At 40.7% G+C, this 27,240-nt stretch overlaps 1 protein-coding gene across 1 annotated transcript in view; it reads right to left on the bottom strand.

The window, feature by feature from the left end:
* The window catches only part of ube2e3 (ubiquitin-conjugating enzyme E2E 3 (UBC4/5 homolog, yeast)), a 52,568-nt gene extending 25,648 nt beyond the window's left edge, over nucleotides 1–26,920 (bottom strand). The window contains exons 1-3 of the mRNA XM_029702510.1: nucleotides 26,777–26,920; nucleotides 25,362–25,581; nucleotides 23,950–24,000 (exon numbers count right to left, since the gene is read on the bottom strand). Of these exons, the coding sequence (XP_029558370.1) occupies nucleotides 23,950–24,000; nucleotides 25,362–25,570 (260 nt within the window). The 5' untranslated portion in view covers nucleotides 25,571–25,581; nucleotides 26,777–26,920. The remainder of the gene's footprint in view (nucleotides 1–23,949; nucleotides 24,001–25,361; nucleotides 25,582–26,776) is intronic.
* Nucleotides 26,921–27,240: the final 320 nt, after the last annotated feature.

The raw sequence follows: 27,240 nt of genomic DNA, 5'->3' as shown, positions 1-27,240 counted from the left end.
TACCAAATCAATGGAGGCCAGAGAACAAAAGTGGTCAAGGAAAATAGCATTGCGTCATCTAGGCTGGATGCTGTGTGAGAACCTACCTGACAGGCTCACCGCTGAACTCGTCATCTTTCTTCTCCAATCCGGAGGACATAAAACAATAAAGAGGTAAGATGGATATCGATTTTGAGACATGACATGTATTTTCATATTTTAGCATACGCTTTCTATATTAATGCGAAATTCCTGATATTTTTCGAAAATGTATCCGAAAAACAAGCGTACCTCTGTGAAATGTCAACGGAGCCCTGAGCTGAACTCGTCATGTAATTTACCTGTTTGCCATCCCGCGGAAACAACTTTGGAGGAGACCACCACAACATGTAAAATCCACAAAACTCGCTGCGAGAAACGGCACCACTCTGTCAACAGAGCTCAGTGCTTATTATAGGATGCATTAGGTTACGAAATCTGCCTTTTTGGATATAATGTCAATGATATGTTAGAGAAAGACCCCTCTGAACGATTCAGAACATGAAGATTCATATTTATCTTTGTGAAATGTATTTTATAACATAAGGAAGTGAAGTTTCATCGCCAAAGTGTGTTTTCACCCACACTGGGCAGAGTGGGAGGAAACCCTTCTATAATGTATGTCCCGAGAGAGGACTGAGGAGGTGGGATCTGAGGAGGAGCAGAGACTGACTGAGAGATGAATCATTACTGACGAGTTATTGCCTTTGTGTGTGTGTGCGTGTGTGTGTGTGTGTGCCTGACCGTGTTTTCCCAAGTGTGTGCGTGTGCGTGTGTGTGTGTGTGTGTGTGTGCCTGACCGTGTTTTCCCAAGTGTGTGTGTGTGTATGCACTCGCGCGTGCTTGTATGTGTTTGTGTGCATGTATGAACTCTGTCTGCTAAGACTTGTTGCTAAGGGATCTGCCAAGACTTTTAATTGTGGATTATGACAAGGCAGACAGCCATGAAAGAGAGCAGCCCTATTCACTTCCTCCTGCTATGATACAAAAAGAGAGAGAGAAAGAGAGAGCGAGAGACAGAGAAAGAGCGAGAGCGAGAGAGGGGCACTTCAAAACAGTGTTCTGTTTGAGGCCTGACATGGATGTTGACACGAATGAAATGTTTCTTGTGGTGTTGTGTTTATAAAATCGTAATTCAAATCCACATTCAACAAAGAATGTGGAGGACAACCCACAATTGTGTATCCTGTAACAGCTCTGCTCTCCTCTCAACCTCATCAAATTCATGAACATCTAAGAAGATACCTATTCATTTTTAACTTGTTACACCTCCATGAACACGTTTTTAATCAGTAAGCAGGCCATGACATTGCTGTTTCTGACAGATGCTAAGTAATTTTCAACATGATTCAAACCTGGCTATATTCTTCATGGGAAATAGACACAAAAACATGAATGGAATGGTCTGGACAAGGTACTGTATCTGTCGTGTCCCTGTGATGCTGTTCTGTGAGACACAGTCTTCTGACTCATTAGATATTGATAGAATCATATGTGCCATGAATTCTTCACCGGGAAACAGCACACAGAAAATACACATCATGAAAACAAGGAGAGGGAGCGAGTATCCAAACCAGCATTGTCAAACAATATGGATTACAGATAAACAGAATGTCTTTATGTTGGATGAGCATAGTGCACAGTGAGCATGTCATACAAGACAAACTACTGGTGATTAAAATGATGCACAACAACACCACCACATCCCAGGTCTATTGACAGGTACACAGTGATGAGACAGACGCGGCCCACAGGCCTGCTTCCCTACTGGGGCTCCGTGATTAGATTCAGCTAGCTCAGCATCAGCCGGGCCAGGGGCAGAGAGGAGACTACGTTCCAAATGGCACCCTAGTCCCTATGGGCCCTGGTCAAAAGTAGGGCACTACATAGGGAATAGGGTGCTGTTTGGGACTCAGCCATGGGGGCTTGGAGGAGGAAAAAAGAAATGCTAATGTAGGAAACGGGCAGGCTTCACTGACAACAACAAGTGCCTGATGTGGAGAGCGGCTCGTTGATAGGCCACTTTGAAAACAGGATGAGCTCTTTTGTCTGGTTCAAAGGGAGCCAGGCAGTAAAAAAAAACGGTTAGCCCAACTGGACTAGCGTGTTGTGTAGCTGGTCTTCCCTTTGTGTGTGTGTATGTGTATGTGTGTGTGTCGAGGAGAAGGGCAGCTGGCCTATGGGTCTGTAGGGTCTGGTCTCTTTTGTCCCGGAGATGTAATGAGATGAGACGCCCTCTCTGGGACCCTTGGCTTTCTATTGTCACCACTACCCGGGTCGCGGCTGGTGTGAAACTGAGTGGTGTGGCCTTGTGCTCTCAGTGTTACAGTAAGGAGCTAGATCTGATCTGATCTGGTGTGAAACTGAGTGGTGTGGCCTTGTGCTCTCAGTGTTACAGTAAGGAGCTAGATCTGATCTGATCTGGTGTGAAACTGAGTGGTGTGGCCTTGTGCTCTCAGTGTTACAGTAAGGAGCTAGATCTGATCTGATCTGGTGTGAAACTGAGTGGTGTGGCCTTGTGCTCTCAGTGTTACAGTAAGGAGCTAGATCTGATCTGATCTGGTGTGAAACTGAGTGGTGTGGCCTTGTGCTCTCAGTGTTACAGTAAGGAGCTAGATCTGATCTGATCTGGTGTGAAACTGAGTGGTGTGGCCTTGTGCTCTCAGTGTTACAGTAAGGAGCTAGATCTGATCTGATCTGGTGTGAAACTGAGTGGTGTGGCCTTGTGCTCTCAGTGTTACAGTAAGGAGCTAGATCTGCGTTCTAAATGTCACCTTATTCCCTATAAAGCGTCTCAGAGTAGGAATTCTGATCTGGGATCAGGTCCTACCCGTCTATATAATCTTATTCATTATGATCTAAAATGAAAAATTGTATCCTGGATCAGCATTCCTAGCTAGCACTCTGTGTGAATACGGACCATGATTGCAAAGGAAAAACACTCAAAAGTGGAAAAGTGAACCACCCACAACTCAGCAACAGAACAGTTGTATACTGAGTGACCTGGCCTTTAACCCAAAACGAATAGGCTAACGAGGTTAGGTCTCCATGAAATCAGCAGAGAGGGAGGAGAGCGATTGCAAAAGGAAAACAATATCTTGCTGGACAAGAATCCTAGCTTGTCCTTGAATGAAAAAGAGACAAAGCCACAAATAGCTGGAGGCGGGAAAAAATAACAGCGATCACAAAGAAATTAGACCTTTATTCTTCCTATCCCTCACCTAGTAGCATTGTGACATGAGGGGGTACTGTTGTTATCTCATGCTACATATTGTTATCTCATGGTACATGTTGTTATCTCATGCTACATGTTGTTATCTCATGGTACATATTGTTAATTCATGGTACATGTTGTTATCTCATGCTACATGTGTGCATTCGTTTGTTTGTGTGTGTGTTATCTGAGGTCTAGGCCAAACGGCCGTGGCATGACAAGGTTTCTGTTCTCTGTGTTATCAGGCCTGAGTGATGGGCTCTGAGCATTGAAGGGGGAGGGGATCATACTGGGACAGCCAGCCCACTCAGGAGACACTGTAGAGGGGGAAGGGAGAGGAACAGCCAGGGACAGCCAGCCCAGAGCCCACTCCTGAGACGTTGGATTTAGACAGAGCAAGGAGCCACCAGCCTAGCACATTACATTATGACATACCTCAGTGGGATTTAAAGTTGGATTTACATTAGTAAAATATGTGTAGTGAGATCTATCTCTTCAAAATCAGATTTGCAACTGTTCTATTTACACTAGGCTTGGATATGGTGTAGCTAAAGCCACATTCCTGCTTCATGTTTGAGTGCAGCTATTGGAATACCGTAAATACCATAGTATATAGAAAAACAAAATAAGGATAGCAATTCCAGCTGTACAGGAGCGTCTCATCTTATTCATTATTTTGTTTGTTTAACTTTTACCCCTTTTTGTCCCCAATTTTGTGATATCCAATTGGTAGTTACAGTCTTATCCCCTCGCTGCAACTCCCCTACGGACTCAGGAGAGTCGAGAGCTATGCGTCCTCTGAAACACGACCCTGCCAAGCTGCACTGCTTCTTGACACACTGCTCGCTTAACGCGGAAGCCAGCCTTACCAATGGAAACACCGTTCAGCTGGAGTCCGATGTCAGCTTGCAGGCGCCCGGCTCGCCACAAGGAGTCGCTAGACTGAGGAGATCACTAGCCGGCTTCCACCCAGTTACGCAACCCTGCACCTTAGAGGCTGCTGGCCTATATACATAGACTTCAAATCACTGGCCACTTTAATAATGGAACAATTGTCAGTTTAATAATGTTGAAATAATGTTTACATACTGCTTTACTCATCTCATATGTACATACTGTATTCTATTCTACTGTACTTTAGTCAATGCCAGTCCGACATCGCTCAAGTTAATATTTATATATTTCTGAATTCCATTATTTTACTTTTAGATGTGTGTGTATTGTTGTGTATTGTTAGATATTACTGCACTGTTGGAGCTAGGAACACAAGCATTTCGCTACAACCGCAATAACATCTGCTAAATATGTGTATGTTTCCAACACAATGTTATTTGATTTTAGAGCACAACGGGACAAGGAAATCCCAGCCAGCCAAACCTTCCCCGAACCCGGATGACGCTCAGCCGACTGAGCACAGCCTTATGGGTCTCCCGGTCATGACACTGCCTGGGATCGAACCCGGGTCTGTAGTGACGCCTCAAGTACTGTGACGCAGTGCTTTAGACCCCTTGGGAGGGGACCTTCTCAGCTAAACCGTTTTTGCACATAATGTTGCACAATTAATGCAATGATTCACAAATATGTTGATATATTTTTAAAGCCTTTCATTTTACATTTGGCAAATTACTGGCATTAAGTTAAGTTAATTAAGGTCATTCTTGCAGGGACATGTGGTGTGGGAGAGCCATTGTCTTTACATTATACCACTCAGAGGGGGGTATGTGTTATAGATGTCTCCCACACTATCTCCAAAGTTAGGCTGGGAGACATCTCTTAAAGAGAGATTTAAATCTAGATCTGACTCTTTAAGATGGCCGCATGCTTCGTGCATATATTATGATGACAATTTGAGAATAAAAATTTTTGGGGGGTTTTTGGCAAGTATTTTTCAGCGGTACGCGCACACAAATAATGTTCATGAGGCAAGCCGAAGTTCGGAGCCGAAGCCTACGCCACTTCGTCAGTCGTTGGTCAACAGTAGAGATTCTTGAAGTGTTTGTTGTCATTCAACAAGAGACGGCTCGTTTTCATGCACATTGTTTTACTTAAGAAATACTACACCAAACATCTTATATGTAAAATTGTGTGACTAAGATCTCCTCAGCAAAAACGTCAAAATGAATGACAAATGTCTTGAGTTATCTTAGATTTATTCTGACTACTTTGAGGAAGTGTATACTGGCTACGGCGTCTCAAGATGGACAAACTATTGGCACCTTTTCTTGTTTTTCAACAAAGGTCTTTTAAGGGAGGATGCGAGCACACTCATTCAGTTCACCTAGCCAGCCGAACCGAAGAATGCAGCCTATACACTACACAAGTATCTCTCCTGGACCTAGTTTGTAGTGTAGTGTAAAGAGGCCCTAAGGATCTTCACTAGCTTCCACAGAGACAAAGTCATAATTAAGTCTAAACCCCTTTTATTTCTACAATAAACCTAACCCTAACCTTAACTCTAACCTTAACAACACTGCTAACCCTATGCCCACCATAAACCTAAAATTAAAACCAAAAAGCTCATTTCTGATTTACGATTTAGCCAATTTTGACTTTGTGGCTGTGGAATCTAGTGGAAACCGGATTTAAGGGCGGGGGAGGACAAGCATGACACAGAGATAAAGAATCATTATCTACATTTACCATATCTGGAGGAATTGAAGCAGGACTGGCTTCACAGAACATTCAAGGCAGAGAACCCTCTCTAAGTAGTTAGAATCTCTCTTGGCTGTCTTTTATAAAAACCCAGGCTTTCATATTCCATTCCCCAAACAGCAATCAGGAATCATTCTTTCATATTATTCACAGGTTAGACAGCCTAGTCTTTGTGTAAGCTTATAAAACAAGTTGTTGTAATGCAGTAACATTAACAAGAGAGGAGAGGTTGTTGCGCTAAGTGGTGAGCTAAATAAAGTGTGGATTGGTGTAGCCTAGCGGTTAAGAGCATTGGGCCAGTAACTGAAAGGTTGCTGGTTTGAATCCCTGAGCTGACAAGTTGAAAAAGCTGCTGATGTGCCTTTGACCAAGGCACTTAGTCCAAGTTTCTCTGGATAAGAGCACCTGCTAAATGACTTAATTATAATGGGTTTCCACTGTTGATTCATCCATGAGAGGGAGTGTGCGAGTGGATACTCAGGATGCAGCTTTTAGTCAGGCCCAGACTACAGGACATTCTCCAGGGCCCAGTTTTTCAAAAGTTATCCGGATATCATCTTTTGAATAGGATTAAATGCATATAAATAGAATTAATATAATGGACGAATCATTGACTTGAATGGGGACTCCCGTTCAATTAAGTCTATTTCTATGCATTTAATCCGATAGCCGAAATCTGGATAAAGTGATCACTTTTGAAAGACTAGGACCAGAAGGTCAGACTGTAATCTAAAACACCCTCGTCTCCCTGTGAGACAAGCTAAGTGTAATTAATTCACAAACGACTGAATGCATTAGCCAGAAGCATAGCAAGGCTTCACACAGGTGATCTTAATACACTGAATGAATCACTCAGAACAGAGGCAACAAACACAACACAGCACATTTCAATAACACATCAAGTGTGTGAGAATGGACGAGGGAGGTGGGAAAACTGGGAAACTGTTCATGCATCTCCGACTGATAACAGATCAATAGCGGTTTGGCGCCTGTTGTTTCCTATATAGAGGTGTGGGAAGGGGCAGACTGATGGGGCACAGGGGACAGAGAGCGTGTGTGTACTGTATGTGCATGTAGGGTGGTGTCTGTTGGCTCAGCCAGATAAATACTATGTCATCTCAGGAGTAAATGTGTGTTTGAAATGCAGCCAGCACAGAAGGAAGTTAGAAAGACTACAGAGAGGAAGAGCCAGGACTGGAGTGGACAGCAGTTTTACCTTAGGAAAAGACTGCAGGTACTGTCAGATAATAATACACTTTTATACAACGGGTGGGTCTAATCCTGAATGCTGATTGGTTAAAACCGCATTCCAGCCGATGTCTATTGCACAAGTTACCACTGGCTAAAGCTATGACATTAAAATGCCTAATTACTCTGTTCCATCTGACTGCGCAATCCACTGTCTCATCAGCCCAGCCAGGGAGGTTATAAACTTGATCTCCACTATAAAAAGCATCTAGACTTTATCTCACATTTTTTATAGACTAACATTTAGTTTTCAACAGTGGAGATTTGTATAAACCTTGCTGTCTGTCTCTCTGACATTTGCAACATTGTTTCAGTATTCAAATTCAATCTCCAGCTGTCCCATAGTAATGAACGTGTCGGGAGTCGGGATAGAAACAAAAAACTATCAATAGAAAACAGGTAAAACAAAACGAAATGCAGCTAGTTTGCAATCTTTCCAGCTTCAGTTTGAAGTGATTGTGTTAGCTGTGTAGTTGGCTAGCTCTCCAACAACAGTGTCCTAATGAGAGAGCACATTTTCTATGCCAAGCGAAACCGTGCCTCATTAGCTCATTGTTATGGATGTTTCCAAATAAATGTCACTAGAAAACAGCTTAAACAAATGCAAATGCAGCTACTTTGCTGTTATTCTGGCTGGGTCGCGTCTCTGGCAAACCAACCGATAGAATGAACCCCAGATTTGTGTCTGGACTATATATATTTTGTTATGTTACAGCCTTTCCAAAAAGGATTAAATAAACAATTTTCCTCATCAATCTACACAAAATACCCCAGATTGGGTAGCAACACCAGATTTGTGTCTGGACTATATATACTTTGTTACGTTACAGCCTTTCCAAAAAGGATTAAATAAAAAATGTTCCTCATCAATCTACACAAAATACCCCATAATGACAAAGCGAGAACAGATTTTTATTTTTTTTTGCAAAACAGAAATACCTTATTTACATAACTATTCACACCCTTTGCTATGAGACTCGACATTGAGCTCAGGTGCATCCTGTTTCCATTGATCATCCTTGAGATGTTTCTACAACTTGATTGGAGTCCACCTGTGGTAAATTCAATTGATTGGACATGATTTGGGAAGGCACACACCTGTCTATATAAGGTCCCACAGTTGACAGTGCATGTCAGAGCAAAAACCAAGCCATGAGGTCGAAGGAATTGTCCGTAGAGCTCCGAGACAGGATTGTGTCGAGGCACAGATCTGAGGAAGGGTACCAAAAAAATCTCTGCAGCATTGAACGTCCCCAAGAACACTGTGGCCTCCATCATTCTTAAATGGAAGAATTGTCAAAATGATACATCGGGGTGAAAGAGCCTTGGTGCTTCTACACCTGCATTGCTTGCTGTTTGGGGTTTTAGGCTGGGTTTCTGTACAGCACTTTGAGATATCAGCTGATGTAAGAAGGGCTATATAAATAAATACATTTGATTTTGTCAGGGAGGTGACTAAGAATCCGATGGTCACTTTAACTGAGCTCTAGAGTTCCTCTGTGGAGTTGGGAGAACCTTCCAGAGGGACAACCATCTCTGCAGCACTCCACCAACCAGGCCTTTATGGTAGAGTGGCCAGACGGAAGCCACTCGTCAGTATAAGGCACATGACAGCCCGCTTTGAATTTATTTATTTTTTTACCTATATTTAACTACGCAAGTCAGTTAAAAGAACAAATTCTTATTTACAATGATGGCCTACCCCGGATGACACTGGGCCAATTGTGTGCCACCCTATGGGACTCCCAATCACAGACAGACTTGATACAGCCTGGATTTGATCCAGGGCCTGTAGTGACACCTCACACTGAGATGCAGTGCCTTAGACCACTGCGCCACTCGGGAGCTTAGAGTTTGCCAAAAGGCACCAAAAGACTCTCAGACCGTGAGTAACAAGATTCTCTGGTCCGATGAAACCAAGATTCAACTCTTTGGCCTGAATGCCAAGTGACACGTCTGGAGGAAACCTGGCAACATCCCAACGGTGAAGTGTGGTGGTGGCAGCATTATGCTGTGGCGATGTTTTTCAGCAGCAGGGACTGGAAGACTAGTCAGGATCCAGGGAAAGATGAACAGAGCAAAGTACAGAAAGATCCTTGATGAAAACCTGTTCCAGAGCGCTCAGAACCTCAGACTGGGACAAAGGTTTCCCTTCCAACAGGACAACGACCCTAAGCGCACAACAATGACAACACAGGAGTGGCTTAGGGACAAGTCTCTGAATGTCCTTAAGTGGCCCAGCCAGAGCATCTCTGGAGAGACCTGAAAATAGCTGTGCAGCGACACTTCCCATCCAACCTGACAGAGCTTGAGAGGATCTGCAGAGAAGAATGGGAGAAACTCCCCAAATACAGGTGTGAGCTTGTAGCGTCATACCCAAGAAAACTTCATAAACAAGAAAACTCAAGGCTGTAATCGCTGCCAAAGGTGCTTCAACAAAGTACTGAGTAAAGGGTCTGAATACTTATGTAAATGTATTTTAATTGTATTTTTAGCTAAAATAAAAACCTGTTTTTTCTTTGTCATTATGGGGTATTGTTTGTAGATTGATGTAAAAATGTAATCCATTTTAGAATAAGGTTGCAATTTAACAAAATGTGGAAAAAGTAAAGGGGTCTGAATACTTTCTGAATGTAAATCATTATTTGAATATGTTGGTAACCCGGTGTATAAAAGTGATAATGCCCTCGAAGCCGGTGATTGGAGGATATATTGGCACGGTCTGCCGGCCTTCAACATCGTCTCGGGCATTATAACTTAAATGACACATGGCACTTAGTTTCTATTCAAAGCCACTTACAGTACGGCGAGTGCATGCGATTTTTAGCATGTGTATACGATCCCAACGGGAATTTAACCCACGACACCACACAGGATCACAGGTATAAAGTGTTATGACAGGACAGAATAACCTTCTTAGCAGTCTTAGGAGTGAAGGGGGGAGGGAGGAGAGTGAAGGGGGGAGTGAAAGGGGGTAGAGTGGAGTGAAGGAGTGAGGAGGGGGTCTTCCTGTGGCCTACATGTACATGGAGACAATGTTTCACTGGCTGACCCGTCAGTAATGCAGGGTAGAATGTCCAAGACGCCCACTACAGCTGAGAAAGTAACAGGGCAGATAACTGCCAGCAGCATGACTACCAACTAATTCTGATTCATATCAGATATGGGCATCAAACCTTAATGACAAGTTCCAGCCTAGAGCTTTCTTTAAACATTTCTTGGAGGTGGATCATCTTGGATGAACAGGACAATGATAGCAGCATCATATTTCTTCATAGTCCACTCTAAATGCACTGCTTCATCTAGGTGTAATAATGACAAGAGAAATAGAATACTTGTCTATATTTATTTATTTTATTTTTATTTCAACTTTATTTAACCAGGTAGGCAAGTTGAGAACAAGTTCTCATTTACAATTGCGACCTGGAATTATGAGGGGTATGAGTTTCTGTGGTTGACTATGGTCTATACTAGAGGTCGACCGATTAATCGGAATGGCCGATTAATTTGGGGCCGATTTCACGTTTTCATAACAATCGGTAATCGGTATTTTTGGCCACTGAATTGCCTATTTAAAAAAAATGAAAACATTTTTACACCTTTATTTAACTAGGCAAGACAGATTAAGAACACATTCTTATTTTCAATGACGGCCTAGGAACGGGGGTTAACTGCCTTGTTCAGGGGGGATTCGGGGATTCGTTTTTGCAACCTTCCTTACTAGTCCAACACTCTAACCACCTGCTTTACATTGCACTCCACGAGGAGCCTGCATGGAAGGCTGACTACCTGTTACGCGAGGGCAGCCAGAAGCCAAGGTAAGTTGCTAGCTAGCATTAAACTTATCTTATAAAAAACTATCAATCTTAACATAATCACTAGTTAACTACACATGGTTGATATTACTAGTTTATCTAACGTGTCCTGCGTTGCATATAATCGATGCGGTGCCTGTTAATTTCTCATTGAATCACAGCCTACTTCGACAAACGGGTGTTGATTTAACAAGCGCATTTGCGAAAAAAGCACTGTCGTTGCACCAATGTACCTAACCATAAACATCAATGCCTTTCTTTAAAACCAATACACAAGTACATATTTTTAAACCTGCATATTTAGTTAATATTGCCTGCTAACATGAAATTGTGTCACTTATCTTGCGTTCATTGCACGCAGTCAGGGTATATGAAACAGTTTGGGCCGCCTGGCTCGTTGCGAACTAATTTGCCAGAATTTTACGAAATGATGACATAACATTGATGGTTGTGCAATGTAACAGGAATATTTAGACTTAGGGATGCCACTCATTAGATAAAATACAGAACGGTTCCGTATTTCACTGAAAGAAAAAACTTTTGTTTTCGAGATGATAGTTTCCGGATTCGACCATATTAATGACCTAAGGCTCGTATTTCTGTGTGTTTATTATATTATAATTAAGTGATTTTGATAGAGCAGTCTGACTGAGCGTTGGTAGGCACCAGCAGGCTTGTAAGCATTCATTCAAGCAGCACGTTTTGCCAGCAGCCCTTCGCTGTGCTTCAAGCATTGCGCTGTTTATGACTTCAAGCCGGGTGGGTATAATTTGTGGAATGTTCCAACAGGAATCTATTCCAAAAACTTCGCAAATAACAAGGTTGCCAAAAAACAACGCATACAAAGTTTTATAGCGGCAGAATAAGATACCGGGTAGGGAGTGGTCTATTTCATTGCGTTTTTCACTCATCATGTTTATTCCGAAGAATATCTGTCCTCACTCTGGTTGCCTATGGACAAACATTAAGAATAAGCTACGTGGTGAGTTGATACCTATTCGGCAGCTAGTTAGCTAGGTTTGTATGCGTTGCTACTTTGTATGCGTTGTTGGTTGGCAACCGTTTACTTTACGTTTTTTGGAACAGATTCCTGTTGGAACATTCCACAAATTATACCCACCCCTTCAAGTCTATCAACTCCCAAGATTAGGCTGGTGTAACCGATGTGAAATGGCTAGCTAGTTAGAGGGGTGCGCGCTTATAGCGTTTCAAACGTCACTCGCTCTGAGACTTGGAGTAGTTGTTCCCCTTGCTCTGCATGGGTAACGCTGCTTCGAGGGTGGCTGTTGTCGATGTGTTCCTGGTTTGAGCCCAGGTAGGAGCGAGGAGAGGGACGGAAGCTATACTGTTACACTGGCAATACTAAAGTGCCTATAAGAACATCCAATAGTCAAAGGCATATGAAATACAAATCGTATAGAGAGAAATAGTCCTATAATTCCTATAATAACTACAACCTAAAACTTCTTACCTGGGAATATTGAAGACTCATGTTAAAAGGAACCACCAGCTTTCATATGTTCTGAGCAAGGCACTTAAACGTTAGCTTTCTTACATGGCACATATTGCACTTTTACTTTCTTCTCCAACACTTTGTTTTGCATTATTTAAACCAAATTGAACATGTTTCATTATTTATTTGAGGCTAAATTGATTTTATTGATGTATTATATTAAGTTAAAATAAGTGTTCATTCAGTATTGTTGTAATTGTCATTATTACAAATAAATACATTAAAAAAAATCGTCCTATTAATCGGTATCGGCATTTTTTGGTCCTCCAATAATCGGTATCGGCGGTGAAAAATCATAATCGGTCGACCTCTAGTCTATACACTCTTTGAAAAAAAGTTGCTATGTAGAATCTAAAAGGGTTCTTTGGTTGTCCCCATAGGAGAACCCTTTGAAGAACAGTTTTTGGTTCCAGGTGCATGGAACCTAAAAGAGTTCTACCTGGAACCAAAAAGGGCTCAACCTGGAACCAAAAATGGCTGTCCTATGGAGAAACCCTTTGGAACCCCTCTTTAAGTGAGTAGCATACACACTAACAATGCTTCTTTCCCTGATCTCTTTCTGAACTACAGTAGGCTAAATGCAAAGCAGATCATCAATCACATAACTCATTTACCAATTACATACAAATTAGAATGTATGAATAAATAAATGGAACATGGATAAATAAGAGAAGGCTTTTTCATAATTTTGATAATATCCCTTCTTCTACAGTATCCCTCTGGAAACCAGATGATGAAAAGGATTGATGTTTTCCACCTGCTGTTTCCTAATAAGAAGAGAGCTAGGGACGGACAGATGGTGAAATCTACCCCGCCATGCAGAATTAACAATCAATACACAAGACAAGCAAACAACAAGAACAGCTCCAACGTATACATGGACCTAAAGTTGGGAATTTGAACCACACAATTGTATCTTTAACAAAATAATTTCTATTACTATGTATCCTTTATTTTACCAGGAAAGTCACATTGAGATTGACATCCTCTTTTCAAGTGAGTCCTGACTGGATATGCAGGGCAGATACAGATGGTTCAATCCATTTTCTAGTGCTGTTGATGGTGGCTTTTTAAAGTCAGGTGTCTTTAATACTGTATTATAAACCCTGTAGTGTAGTAACCTATTCACCTCCATCTAGGCCAACCTGTCTACACATCTTTATATTCAGAATTGCAATGTTAACAACCGACAATAATACAGTCACAAAACCACGACTTTCACACTCTGGGCTTTCCTCCCTCATAAAGAGGAATCTGATAACGATGCATAATAAGGAGATTGTGTCACGACTTCTACTGAAGTCGGCTCCCTTCCTTGTTCGGGCGGCGTTCGGCGGTCGACGTCACCGGCCTTCTAGCCATCGCCGCTCCTTTTTTCATTGTTCCATTTGTTTTGTCTTGTTCCCCGCACACCTGGTTTACATTCCCTAATCACACTGCATATATATATTCCTCTGTTCCCCCCCATGTCTTTGTGTGGAATTGTTTTTGTTTTGTGGTTATTGTATCGCACTAGTCTGGTTTTTCACCCTGGGCATTGCCTGTACCCTATTTGGGGGGAATTATTGGTGAACCTTATTGTTCTATTATTGACGGTATTTTGCGCTTCACTTTTGCCGGTTGGCTTGAGTTGTAGCTGTTTGCGCCTGTCTGTTTGTTGCACTTGGCTAATAAAGACGCCTGATCACCTATTCTCTGCTCTCCTGCACTTGACTCGAATGACCAGCAGCGAAAACCCTCTCCCCTTCCCCCTCCCTCGTGCTCTCCCTCTCTCTCTCTCTCTCTCTCTCTCTCCCTCTCTCCCTCTCTCTCTGCATCTCTCGCTCGCTCGCTTCCTCTAACACCACTCTCTCTCTATCTCTGCAAATGTATTGATTAGTAGTGTGGCGCTGGCATGTATAGTTGACGTTTTAAGGGCTCCTGACCAATTCTGCAGTTGTGTGTATTTCTTGCGCTGATCTTTAATTGTACATAATGTTTCCTATGACTGAAAAGAGCTTCTGGACCTCGATTTAGTTGAAGAATTCTACTTTAATGACTCGGCCGCGCAGGACATACTGCTCATCTGGGACCAGCCCCTAATCCACGACACGCGGAAGAGGAAAAGACAGAGAGATATAGAGGCCGACATGGGGGCAGCCTGATGGAACTACGGAGGCGAGTAAATAAACGTCCTCTACCCTCTGTTCTATTGGCGAATGTGCAATCATTGGAGAACAAACTAGACGAGCGCCGTTCGAGATTATGCTTCACGAAGTCGTGGCTGAACGAGAATAGAGCGGCAGTGTCTCTCTCATAAACTCAAGGGCGGGGGTGTATGTCTCTGTGTTAACAACAGCTGGTGCACGATCTCTAATATTAAGGAAGTCTCGAGGTTCTGCTCGCCTACAGTGAGGGAAAAAAGTATTTGATCCCCTGCTGATTTTGTACATTTGCCCACTGACAAAGAAATGATCAGTCTTCCATTTTAATGGTAGGTTTATTTGAACAGAATAACAACAACAAAAATCCAGAAAAACGTAAGTCAAAAATGTTATAAAATGATTTGCATTTTAATGAGGGAAATAAGTATTTGACCATTCTGCAAAACATGACTTAGAACTTGGTGGCAAAACCCTTGTTGGCAATCACAGAGGTCAGACGTTTCTTGTAGTTGGCCACCAGGTTTGCACACATCTCAGGAGGGATTTTGTCCCACTCCTCGTTGCAGATCTTCTCCGCAAGTTTCGAGGCTGATGTTTGGCAACTCGAACCTTCAGCTCCCTCCACAGGTTTTCTATGGGATTAAGGTCTGGAGACTGGCTAGGCCACTCCAGGACCTTAATGTGCTTCTTCTTGAGCCACTCCTTTGTTGCCTTGGCCGTGTGTTTTGGGTCATTGTCATGCTGGAATACCCATCCACGACCCATTTTCAATGCCCTGGCTGAGGGAAGGAGGTTCTCACCCAAGATTTGACAATACGTGGCCCCGTCCATCGTCCCTTTGATGCGGTGAAGTTGCCCTGTCCCCTTAGCAGAAGAACACCCCCAAAGCATAATGTTTCCACATCCATGTTTGACGGTGGGGATGGTGTTCTTGGGGTCATAGGCAGCATTCCTCCTCCTCCAAACACGGTGAGTTGAGTTGATTCCAAAGAGCTCCATTTTGGTCTCATCTGACCACAACACTTTCCCCCAGTTGTCCTCGGAATCATTCAGATGTTCATTGGCAAACTTCAGACGGGCATGTATATGTGCTTTCTTGAGCAGGGGGACCTTGCGGGTGCTGCAGGATTTCAGTCCTTCACGGTGTAGTGTGTTACCCTTGGTGACTATGGTCCCAGCTGCCTTGAGATCATTGACAAGATCCTCCCGTGTAGTTCTGGGCTGATTCCTCACTGTTCTCATGATCATTGCAACTCCACGAGGTGAGATCTTGCATGGAGCCCCAGGCCGAGGGAGATTGACAGTTCTTTTGTGTTTCTTCCATTTGCGAATAATTGCACCAACTGTTGTCACCTTCTCACCAAGCTGCTTGGCGATGGTCTTGTAGCCCATTCCAGCCTCGTGTAGGTCTACAATCTTGTCCCTAACATCCTTGGAGAGCTCTTTGGTCTTGGCCATGGTGGAGAGTTTGGAATCTGATTGATTGATTGCTTCTGTGGACAGGTGTCTTTTATACAGGTAACAAACTGAGATTAGGAGCACTCCCTTTAAGAGTGGGCTCCTAATCTCAGCTCGCTACCTGTATAAAAGACACCTGGGAGCCTGAAATCTTTCTGATTGAGAGGGGGTCAAATAATTATTTCCCTCATTAAAATACAAATCAATTTATAACATTTTTGACATGTGTTTTTCTGGATTTTTTGTTGTTATTCTGTCTCTCACTGTTCAAATAAACCTACCATTAAAATTATAGACTGATCATTTCTTTGTCAGTGGGAAAACGTACAAAATCAGCAGGGGATCAAATACTTTTTTCCCTCACTGTAAGTTAGAATATCACATGATAAGCTGTAGACCATACTATTTACCAAGAGAGTTTACATCTATATTGTTAGTAGCTGTCTACTTACCACCACAAACCGATGCTGGCACTAAGACTGCACTCAACAAGCTAAATAGGGCCATAAACCAACAAGAACATGCTCATCAGAGACAGCGCCCCTAGTGGCCAGTGACTTAAATGCAGGAAAATTGAAATCCGTTTTACCTCATTTCTACCAGCATGTCACCTGTGCAACTTGAGGGAAACAAACTCTCTATATCATTTGTATTTCATATACCTTCGACTATTGGATGTTCTTATAGGCACTATAGTATTGCCAGCCTAATCTCGGGAGTTGATAGGCTTGAAGTCATAAACAGCGCTACGCTTCAAGCATTGTGAAGAGCTGCTGGCAAACGCAGGGAAGTGCTGTTTGAATGAATGCTTATGAGCCTGCTGCTGCCTACCACCGCTCAGTCAGACTGCTCTATCAAATATCAAATCATAGACTTAATTATAATATAATAAACACACAGAAATACGAGCCTTAGGTCATTATTATGGTCAAATCTGGAAACTATCATTTCGAAAACAAAACGTTTATTCTTTCAGTGAAATACGGAACCATTCCGTATTTTATCGAACAGGTGGCAACCCTAAGTCTAAATATGTAGGTTTAAAAAAATATACTTCTGTGTATTGATTTTAAGAAAGGCATTGATGTTTATGGTTAGGTACATTCGTGCAACGATTGTGCTTTTGTTAAATCATCACCCGTTTGGCGAAGTAGGCTGTTATTCGATAATAAATTAATAGGCACCGCATTGATTATATGCAACGCAGGGCAAGCTAGTTAACCTAGTAATATTATCAACCATGTGTAGTTAACTAGTGATTATGTGAAGATTGATTGTTTTTTATAAGATAAGTTTAATGCTAGCAACTTACCTTGGCTCCTTGCTGCACTCGTGTAACAGGTAGTCAGCCTGCCACGCAGTCTCCTCGTGGAGTGCAATTTAATCGGCGTCCAAAAATGCCGATTACCGATTGTTATGAAATCGGCCCTAATTAATCGACCATGCTGATTAATCAGTCGACCTCTATTGTGGTACCATCCACATTAATGTAGAAACATATTATATTCTTATTTACAATAAAAGTGACTCCAAAATGACACAATAGATTATTTACCATTCATTTCTATTGGCCACAAAATGATCTGGAACACAACCAAAACAAACAGCAAACACATCCTACAAATGTGTAGAGCCACAAGCTTGATGTAGTCATTGCATGCTATGAGTATGGGACCAAATACTTAACTTTTTACTACTTTAACACACATATAAGTGAATTTGTCCCAATACTTTTGTTTCCTTAAAATGGGGGGACTATATACAAAAAGTGCTTACATTTCTAAACAGTTCAACCGATATGTATAAAAACACCCTTAAATTAAAGCTGACAGTCTGCATTTCAATCCCATAGTCGTTGTATCATTTGCTTGAGTACAGAGCCCAAAAAATGTAATAAATTGTCAATACTTTCGGAGCTCACAGTATGTCCATCATAAATGTGTATGTTTATGTGTGGTCTGACAAGCAATAGTAGTGTTTCTCAGTGGGGAAATATTGTTTGGTATTGGACGGTAATATATGTCTGCATTACTATACAATATTATCAGCATAAACAGGGACATAGAAACCAGGATATCCCTCATCCATCAGGTATAATAAGTCTTTGGGTTAATGATTAATAAAATATAATATAAAATGTTTATTTTTACTACAGGGAACGAGTCACTGGCCAATACGGACTAGCAGAATACAGGTAATGTTTGAATTAATCTGTTTGAGAATGGCATTCAGTCCATTAAGTCTGTATTTCTTAGCGTCAAATTGCAGGTGAGCTTGCACTTGGATTAGTCATTATAATAATTTAATTTGGGGGGTGCTTATATTTGTCCGGTTACACACTTGTGGGTGGACACTTGTACAAGAGTGTAATGGATATGTGTTTCATTGCAAATCCCAACTCCCCCTGAGACACCTGCCGGGAGTGGGGTCATGGCCAGGTTCACCATTGTCCAGCGAGCATGGAACGATTGGGGTTAAGTGCCTTGCTCAAGGGCACAGCGACAGATTTGTGTGTGTGGGTATGCAACCAAACTGACAACAGTGAACTAGGCTAGGTCAACCAACTGAAACCAGACGCAGGTTCCTTTTTTCTTTTCTATGATATGTCCAGGCCAGGCAGTGCTGCTGAAATGTGATGCATTATCATCAAATTAATGTAACATCCCAGGCAGCCTCCAGGTAAACAACGCACTGCGGAGACCGAGTCTGCATCCCAAATGGCGCCCTATTCCCTATACAGTAAACTACTTTTGACCAGAGCCTCAAATGTAGTGCACTATATAAGGAATAGGTTGCTATTTGGGATGCAACCAGACTGACTGACTGTCCTACTAATTGAAAGGGAAATCATGAGCCAGGGATGGAGCTGATATATAGGCATTGTGGGGTTATTATCTCCTTCTGCTGAGAACACACACAGGATCAGGGCCCCCCTGTCCATTTTATGATAGCCATAATGATCTGAAAGGCTAAACTGATCCTACATCAGCACTCCTACTCTGAGCGTGCACAGCGCAGAGCAGAGGATCAGACCATGAAAGGCCATCAAATCCCTGCATTGTCAATGACCATTATCAACGTTGTCTCAGGAATCCCCTAGTCGTGCCGCGGCACGATATCGATCCCCCGATTTTCTATTCAGAAGACCCACGGTGTGGGCTGGAGCTCACCAATACCGCATTACCACAACAGGAAGTGGAGGAGGAGCACACATTCACCCACAGACATTAAGCCACATCTTGCTGATCAGTGGTCCATGATCCACGTCCTCACAGGGATACAGTGATCTGAGCTGCATCTTAGTAAGGAAGTCTTGCATGGCGAAGGTTAACTTAACCTATGCATACATGCAATATCAGCGTTTTAGACAACAGAATGTTTGTCAAAAGTAGTTTCTGATAAATGGCTCTTGACTAAAGGTAGCAGAAACTACATCAACGTCTATCACCACACACTAACTGCTTCCATTTTAAAACCACAAATGTGGAGTCAAAGGAATTCATGTCGGATCTTAGTGTGATATTGTTGCAACGTGAATCATATCACACGGCATCTTAAGAAAGGGGCTTTCAAAGGGTCAGTGGGCACAGTGAGGTTTGTTTAACAGGAAATAATGAATGTTTGCAGCCCAATAGAGGGGTGAAGGGGCTAGTCTAAAGAATGCCAGAACCCCCCCTTTAAACCCCGGGTCTAGAGAACAAAACAAAGACCATATGTCATAGTGCTGCCTCATGAATAAATCCTAGAAGGAAAATCCCGGGCCAGGGTCAAAGTCATTAGAGCTAATCGACTTCATGAATGAAACACATATTCCGAGGGATAACTCAAACTCAATGCAATCCAAATCATTTGGTGACTGTGTGTAATTTCTCCTTGGTTGAAGACATTTAAAATGCAATAAAAAAACAGTGAAAACACCCTCTGCCGGTATCTGTGCAACAGTGGTTTGATTAAAGAACGATTGCCCACCCCAGTAAGCAAAGTATTGTAAAGTTTATCAGGTTGCATGACAGCTATTCAATTACAGGAGACTCAAGACTGACAAAATGGCATTCAAGAATCTTTACAAACAGACCACAAAAAATACCTCCCAAAAACTTGTTTCATTAAATTAACAGCAAAAAGAATATAAAGCAAAATTCCTCTGCAGTCATCAAAAACATAAAATCATACATTCACTAATTAAACATAATTACACTGAATCTGCAGCATCACATCTGTTTTATAAAACACATATCTATGTCAACTCTGATATAAACACATATCTATGTTAACTCTGATATAAACACATATCTATGTTAACTCTGATATAATCACATATCTATGTTAACTCTGATATAAACACATATCTATGTTAACTCTGATATAAACACATATCTATGTTAACTCCGATATAAACACATATCTATGTTAACTCCGATATAAACACATATCTATGTCAACTCCGATATAAACACATATCTATGTTAACTCTGATATAAACACATATCTATGTTAACTCTGATATAAACACATATCTATGTTAACTCTGATATAATCACATATCTATGTTAACTCTGATATAAACACATATCTATGTTAACTCTGATATAAACACATATCTATGTTAACTCCGATATAAACACATATCTATGTTAACTCCGATATAAACACATATCTATGTCAACTCCGATATAAACACATATCTATGTTAACTCCGATATAAACACATATCTATGTTAACTCCGATATAAACACATATCTATGTTAACTCCGATATAAACACATATCTATGTTAACTCCGATATAAACACATATCTATGTTAACTCCGATATAAACACATATCTATGTTAACTCCGATATAAACACATATCTATGTTAACTCTGATATAAACACATATCTATGTTAACTCTGATATAAACACATATCTATGTCAACTCCGATATAATCACATATCTATGTTAACTCTGATATAAACACATATCTATGTTAACTCTGATATAAACACATATCTATGTTAACTCCGATATAAACACATATCTATGTTAACTCTGATATAAACACATATCAATGTTAACTCCGATATAAACACATATCTATGTTAACTCCGATATAAACACATATCTATGTTAACTCCGATATAAACACATATCTATGTTAACTCTGATATAAACACATATCTATGTTAACTCCGATATAAACACATATCTATGTTAACTCTGATATAAACACATATCTATGTTAACTCTGATATAAACACATATCTATGTTAACTCTCTTATAATCACATATCTATGTTAACTCTGATATAAACACATATCTATGTTAACTCCGATATAAACACATATCTATGTTAACTCTGATTTAAACACATATCTATGTTAACTCTGATATAAATACATATCTATGTTAACTCTGATATAAACACATATCTATGTTAACTCCGATATAAACACATATCTATGTTAACTCCGATATAAACACATATCTATGTTAACTCTGATATAAACACATATCTATGTTAACTCCGATATAAACACATATCTATGTTAACTCTGATATAAACACATATCTATGTTAACTCTGATATAAACACATATCTATGTCAACTCTGATATAAACACATATCTATGTTAACTCTGATATAAACACATATCTATGTTAACTCCGATATAAACACATATCTATGTTAACTCTGATATAAACACATATCTATGTCAACTCTGATATAAACACATATCTATGTTAACTCCGATATAAACACATATCTATGTTAACTCCATTATAATCGCATATCTATGTTAACTCCGATATAAACACATATCTATGTTAACTCTGATATAAACACATATCTATGTTAACTCCGATATAAACACATATCTATGTCAACTCCGATATAAACACATATCTATGTTAACTCCGATATAAACACATATCTATGTCAACTCCGATATAAACACATATCTATGTTAACTCTGATATAAACACATATCTATGTTAACTCTGATATAAACACATATCTATGTTAACTCCGATATAAACACATATCTATGTTAACTCCGATATAAACACATATCTATGTTAACTCCGATATAAACACATATCTATGTTAACTCCGATATAAACACATATCTATGTTAACTCCGATATAAACACATATCTATGTTAACTCCGATATAAACACATATCTATGTCAACTCCGATATAAACACATATCTATGTTAACTCTGATATAAACACATATCTATGTCAACTCCGATATAAACACATATCTATGTTAACTCTGATATAAACACATATCTATGTTAACTCCGATATAAACACATATCTATGTCAACTCCGATATAAACACATATCTATGTTAACTCCGATATAAACACATATCTATGTTAACTCCGATATAAACACATATCTATGTTAACTCTGATATAAACACATATCTATGTTAACTCCGATATAAACACATATCTATGTTAACTCTGATATAAACACATATCTATGTTAACTCCGATATAAACACATATCTATGTTAACTCCGATATAAACACATATCTATGTTAACTCCGATATAAACACATATCTATGTTAACTCCGATATAAACACATATCTATGTTAACTCCGATATAAACACATATCTATGTTAACTCTGATATAAACACATATCTATGTTAACTCTGATATAAACACATATCTATGTTAACTCTGATATAAACACATATCTATGTTAACTCTCTTATAATCACATATCTATGTTAACTCTGATATAAACACATATCTATGTTAACTCTGATATAAACACATATCTATGTTAACTCTGATATAAACACATATCTATGTTAACTCTGATATAAACACATATCTATGTTAACTCCGATATAAATACATATCTATGTTAACTCTGATATAAACACATATCTATGTTAACTCCGATATAAACACATATCTATGTCAACTCCGATATAAACACATATCTATGTTAACTCTGATATAAACACATATCTATGTTAACTCTGATATAAACACATATCTATGTTAACTCCGATATAAACACATATCTATGTTAACTCCGTTACAAAAGATGGAATATAAGACAGTCTGCGTAAATGCAGCATCTGTTGCATTATTAAAAACATGACAGTGCAAAGACCATATCTAAACATAAATGATTTAACACATCAAAAACCACCACACTAGACTTTCCTCTCTGTCTCTGCTTTGAAGCCTAGCATTGAAATAATATAAATGTCCTGTTACGACACTATAATAGTAATACAATAAGTAAAAAAAAATATCTGCAACAGTTTTGTGTGACAGTAGAACACATAACAGGCAGCCTTAAGGCATCTGCATGCTTCCCAACCGAAACAGTTCGGCAGAGTTTGTGCATATATTATGACTACATTTTGTGGCGTTTTTGTTCGTTTTGGACTTCGGCTAGGGTTTTTTCGGCTGTTCGGGTGCACAACATTTTTTCTGGAGGCAAGCCGAAGTTCCTAGACGAAGTCCACACCCCTTCTTCGGTGATTGGTCAACAGTAGAAATTGTTCAATAAAGTCTTTGTTGCCATTCAACGGGAGACGACTTGTTTTCATGCACATTTTTTCAGAGAAAAATACTGCACCAAACATCTTAGTTAGATGTAAAATTGCACGACTAAGATCTCTTCGGCAAAAACTGCAAAATTTATGACAGATTTCTTGTGTTATCTTATTATTACTATTTTGAGGAATAGGAATCGTTTTCAAGCGAAGGTCTTTTAAGGGAGGATGCAAGCACACTCCTTCAATTCGACTAGCCGAGTTCGGCTAGTCACCAGCCGAACTGAAGCATGCTGACGCCTTTCAGCCTTATCAACAAAAAGAGCATAAACTGAGAATATAAATGAATATGAAATCTTTGCCATACCTGCAGTTAGGGGGTGGATCTAGAGTGATCTCAGCGAGCTCCTTCTGGATTCTGTGGAAGAGAAATGGGAAATGTGTTGAAGCTGTGAGAAGAGGGCTGTGAGAGGAGACTGTACAGCACTACACTGGAGGGATGAACAATACACACACTAAAAACACTATGAAGCCAACAGACTTGTTTCTATCGTGGTCTTTGCTGTCAGAGAGAGAGAGAAATGAGAGAGGAAACGAGAAGCAGTGAGAAGAGAGTTTACAGCACTAGACTAGAGATTTACACTGCCCTCTACCAGCGATGCTCTAACTGCATGCCCCCCCCCCTCCGCTCAGCACAGCTAACATGGCTGCTTCCTCTTTGTTCTCCCAGGCAGAACCCGAAGCCCAGAACAGCAAAACTTTCTCTCCTTCGTTACTCCCTGTCCGTTTACCCCAACACAACCCTCTCATCCCCAGCACAAAGCTAGCCCCCTCACCTACCATCCCGCCGCTCATCCACCCATTCCAGTCACTTTTAGCACTAAATATTTTCTTTTAAAGCTTATATGCAAATGAGGCAGAGAGGGAGAGGGAGGGGGGAGGACTTTGGGTATATTTGACAGGGCCTTTAAACAGAGAGCTGCGTAGGGTGCTGTTACTAAAGCATTATTAACGCTGTGTAAGGGAGAAAAGGGGAGGATTTTGACATACTTGCCACTCAATACATGTGTATTCTCATCCACTGTTAGTACTTGATACATGTTTTTAAGACTATCGTGTAGACAAGTCAGTTTCTTTTTGAAGCTCGGATAAAATTGCATCCAACTGCTTTATATTTATTAGTTGGGCGTTAAAGTGATCATCCTCCTCTTACCAACACTAAATATAGTTGCATAGGCCTAATAAGAGGAATTAGGCCTATGCAACATTTGTCATAATAGTACTTTTGACCATTTTCTCCCCAAACTTAGAAACAGTTTTCTACAACCAAACAAACACAGGTTGCAACACAGGAAAGACATCAACTGTGAGTGTGAAAATACCTATTTTACAATACTCAACCATCACAAGTATGTGAATTCAAAACAATGTATCCTCAGATACGCTAAGTTAGATGTGAACAAGTAATATTAAGTCCTGCTCTGCTCCTGTAGCCTAACTTGACAAACGATCCATATTCAGCGACAATAGACCAAGTAACCAAATAAAGGCATTACTATGATAATGTTGTTCCATGGCTTTAGTTTTTAACAATCTTATTTGGCACAGGAATAATAATAATAATAATAAAAAATATCTCTCCTTTGTGTCTCAAAGGATTAAAGCATTATAAATGAACCATAAATCATTCATTAGGCTACTCAGTTTAGCAGAAGGATCACGTAGACTACAGTATCCCTAATTGTAAGAATACAGTGATTATGATAATGAAGCCATTACCTTTTAGCACTAGTGGACAACTTGGCGGTAGTCTTGCTGGATAATTTGGTGGGTTTCTTCTGTTGCTGAGGAGGTGTGGGGGGCTGCTGCTTTCTCTCCTCTGCCTCCTCTGGCTCCGGCACGGCCGGGTCTCTCTGGTCCGCATCAGAACTACCACTGCTGGTGCTTGGACTCTCGTCATCTGACCGCCCCTGTCTTTCACTGGACATTTTGATTCCCCCTAAAAACCAAAGACAGAAAAGTTATCAAACTGATCAATGCAATATGGGCTAGCATCTATAGACCTATAGTCTTTCACTGGACATATATTTCCCCCCATAAAGAAGAAAAGATAGACACTTAATAATTGGATCTCTCAATGGGATACATACATACAGAGAGAGAGATGCTGCTCATCAGACAGGTAGGTTATCATATCTCAACTTGACATAATTCTCTGGACTGGTTGACCCCTTTGTGGGTTGGTCTTTGGTTCGTGGCCGACATTAGTATTCATTTCTCAGAGTCTGTGTCCTGCTGTCGACTTACATGGTTGGATGTTGAACATTACCGTCTATTCATCAAAAGTTGTTTATAAACCATAGCTATAGACTATTTATAAATCAAATCCATTAGAGTACTTAATTAAAATTCCTGTCATTTTGAAGGACAAACGATGTTCACGATGTTTCCATAATGGTCACACCACACGCCTATAGCAAGCTAGATGGTTAGATAAGGAGCACCAAATCATTCCATTAGCTCGGTCCAATTGGCTTTGAATAATCCCCCCCACAGAACCATAACACTAGTGCAAATTTGTTAGGCTACATTATCGCAGCTCATTTGTAGCCTTGTCGTTAATAAAAGCAGGCTCGGATTCAATCATTGTGACTACTGACTAACGTTACTAGGCTACCTTCGTTTTGTGGTGAGATTCCCGAAGGCTTTATCTGTCAAAAGCCAAGCAATAGGGGAAAACAACACAGAACACTCAAACAGCATACAGTCACCAGCGCACGAATATTGGTTGGGAGAACGCGAATGAAGAGCTGCAGGGAAACGTAATTGCACCTATTTGCAGTAAGGGGGGCTCGCAAGGCATGCAGGCGAGCTAAATAAAACACAGCATGTTTCTCTCACTTTAGGAGAGCATTAATCGTATAAACCCGACGAATATGAGCATATTGATTCTAAGTCATTTGACGCATTCTAAGGAACGATAAATGGTTCGAATCCGACCTTAGAATCCTTTGTAGAACGGAGAGGTTTGTTATGGTAGGAGACACTCCAGTATCAGCATGGTGTACCAACTGATGCATGAAGTCAGTTCTGAGCAAGCTCCCTCTAACACGACAGCGCTGAAAACACCAATAAAGGACGATCTTTCTCCGCCTAACCTAGACTCTCCCGGATCACTGGAGCTTCTTCTTTACCTTTGGCGTGGTCTCGTCTTGATCTGAGACGGGTAGGAGCGTTAAAAATCCGGTGGAAATGGAGCCGGAAAGACGACGAGCTCCGGCCAAGCTGTGGACATTGGAGAATCGGAAGGAAAGGAGACGCTGCAGTACTGGCTTGGAATCCAGGTGGCGCTGGATAGCGAGTGAGTCAATCGTTGCTTAGGGTCCATTGAGTCAAGGGGGTCGCTTTCACTCTCGCTTCCAAATGATGGTCGTGGAGCAAACGGCACGAAATCAACTGGCTGTCACTTCTGTCAGTCCTCTGATATTCGTTTGAGTAAAGGAGCACATGTAGGACTATTGTTGTTTTGGAGATTCGAAACAGCAGAGGGGAATTACATAACACAGGTTTGAACAAGGCTTGGTATGTTACTATTTACTACAGTTGAATACAATGTTGCTTTGTGAAAGTTCGCTGTGATTATTGCCTTGACCGCAGC

Source organism: Salmo trutta, chromosome 20 (assembly GCF_901001165.1).
Source record: "Salmo trutta chromosome 20, fSalTru1.1, whole genome shotgun sequence".
Lineage (NCBI taxonomy): Eukaryota > Metazoa > Chordata > Actinopteri > Salmoniformes > Salmonidae > Salmo > Salmo trutta.
Note: the sequence above shows the minus strand (reverse complement) of the source record. Positions and strands in the feature narration are given on the sequence as shown.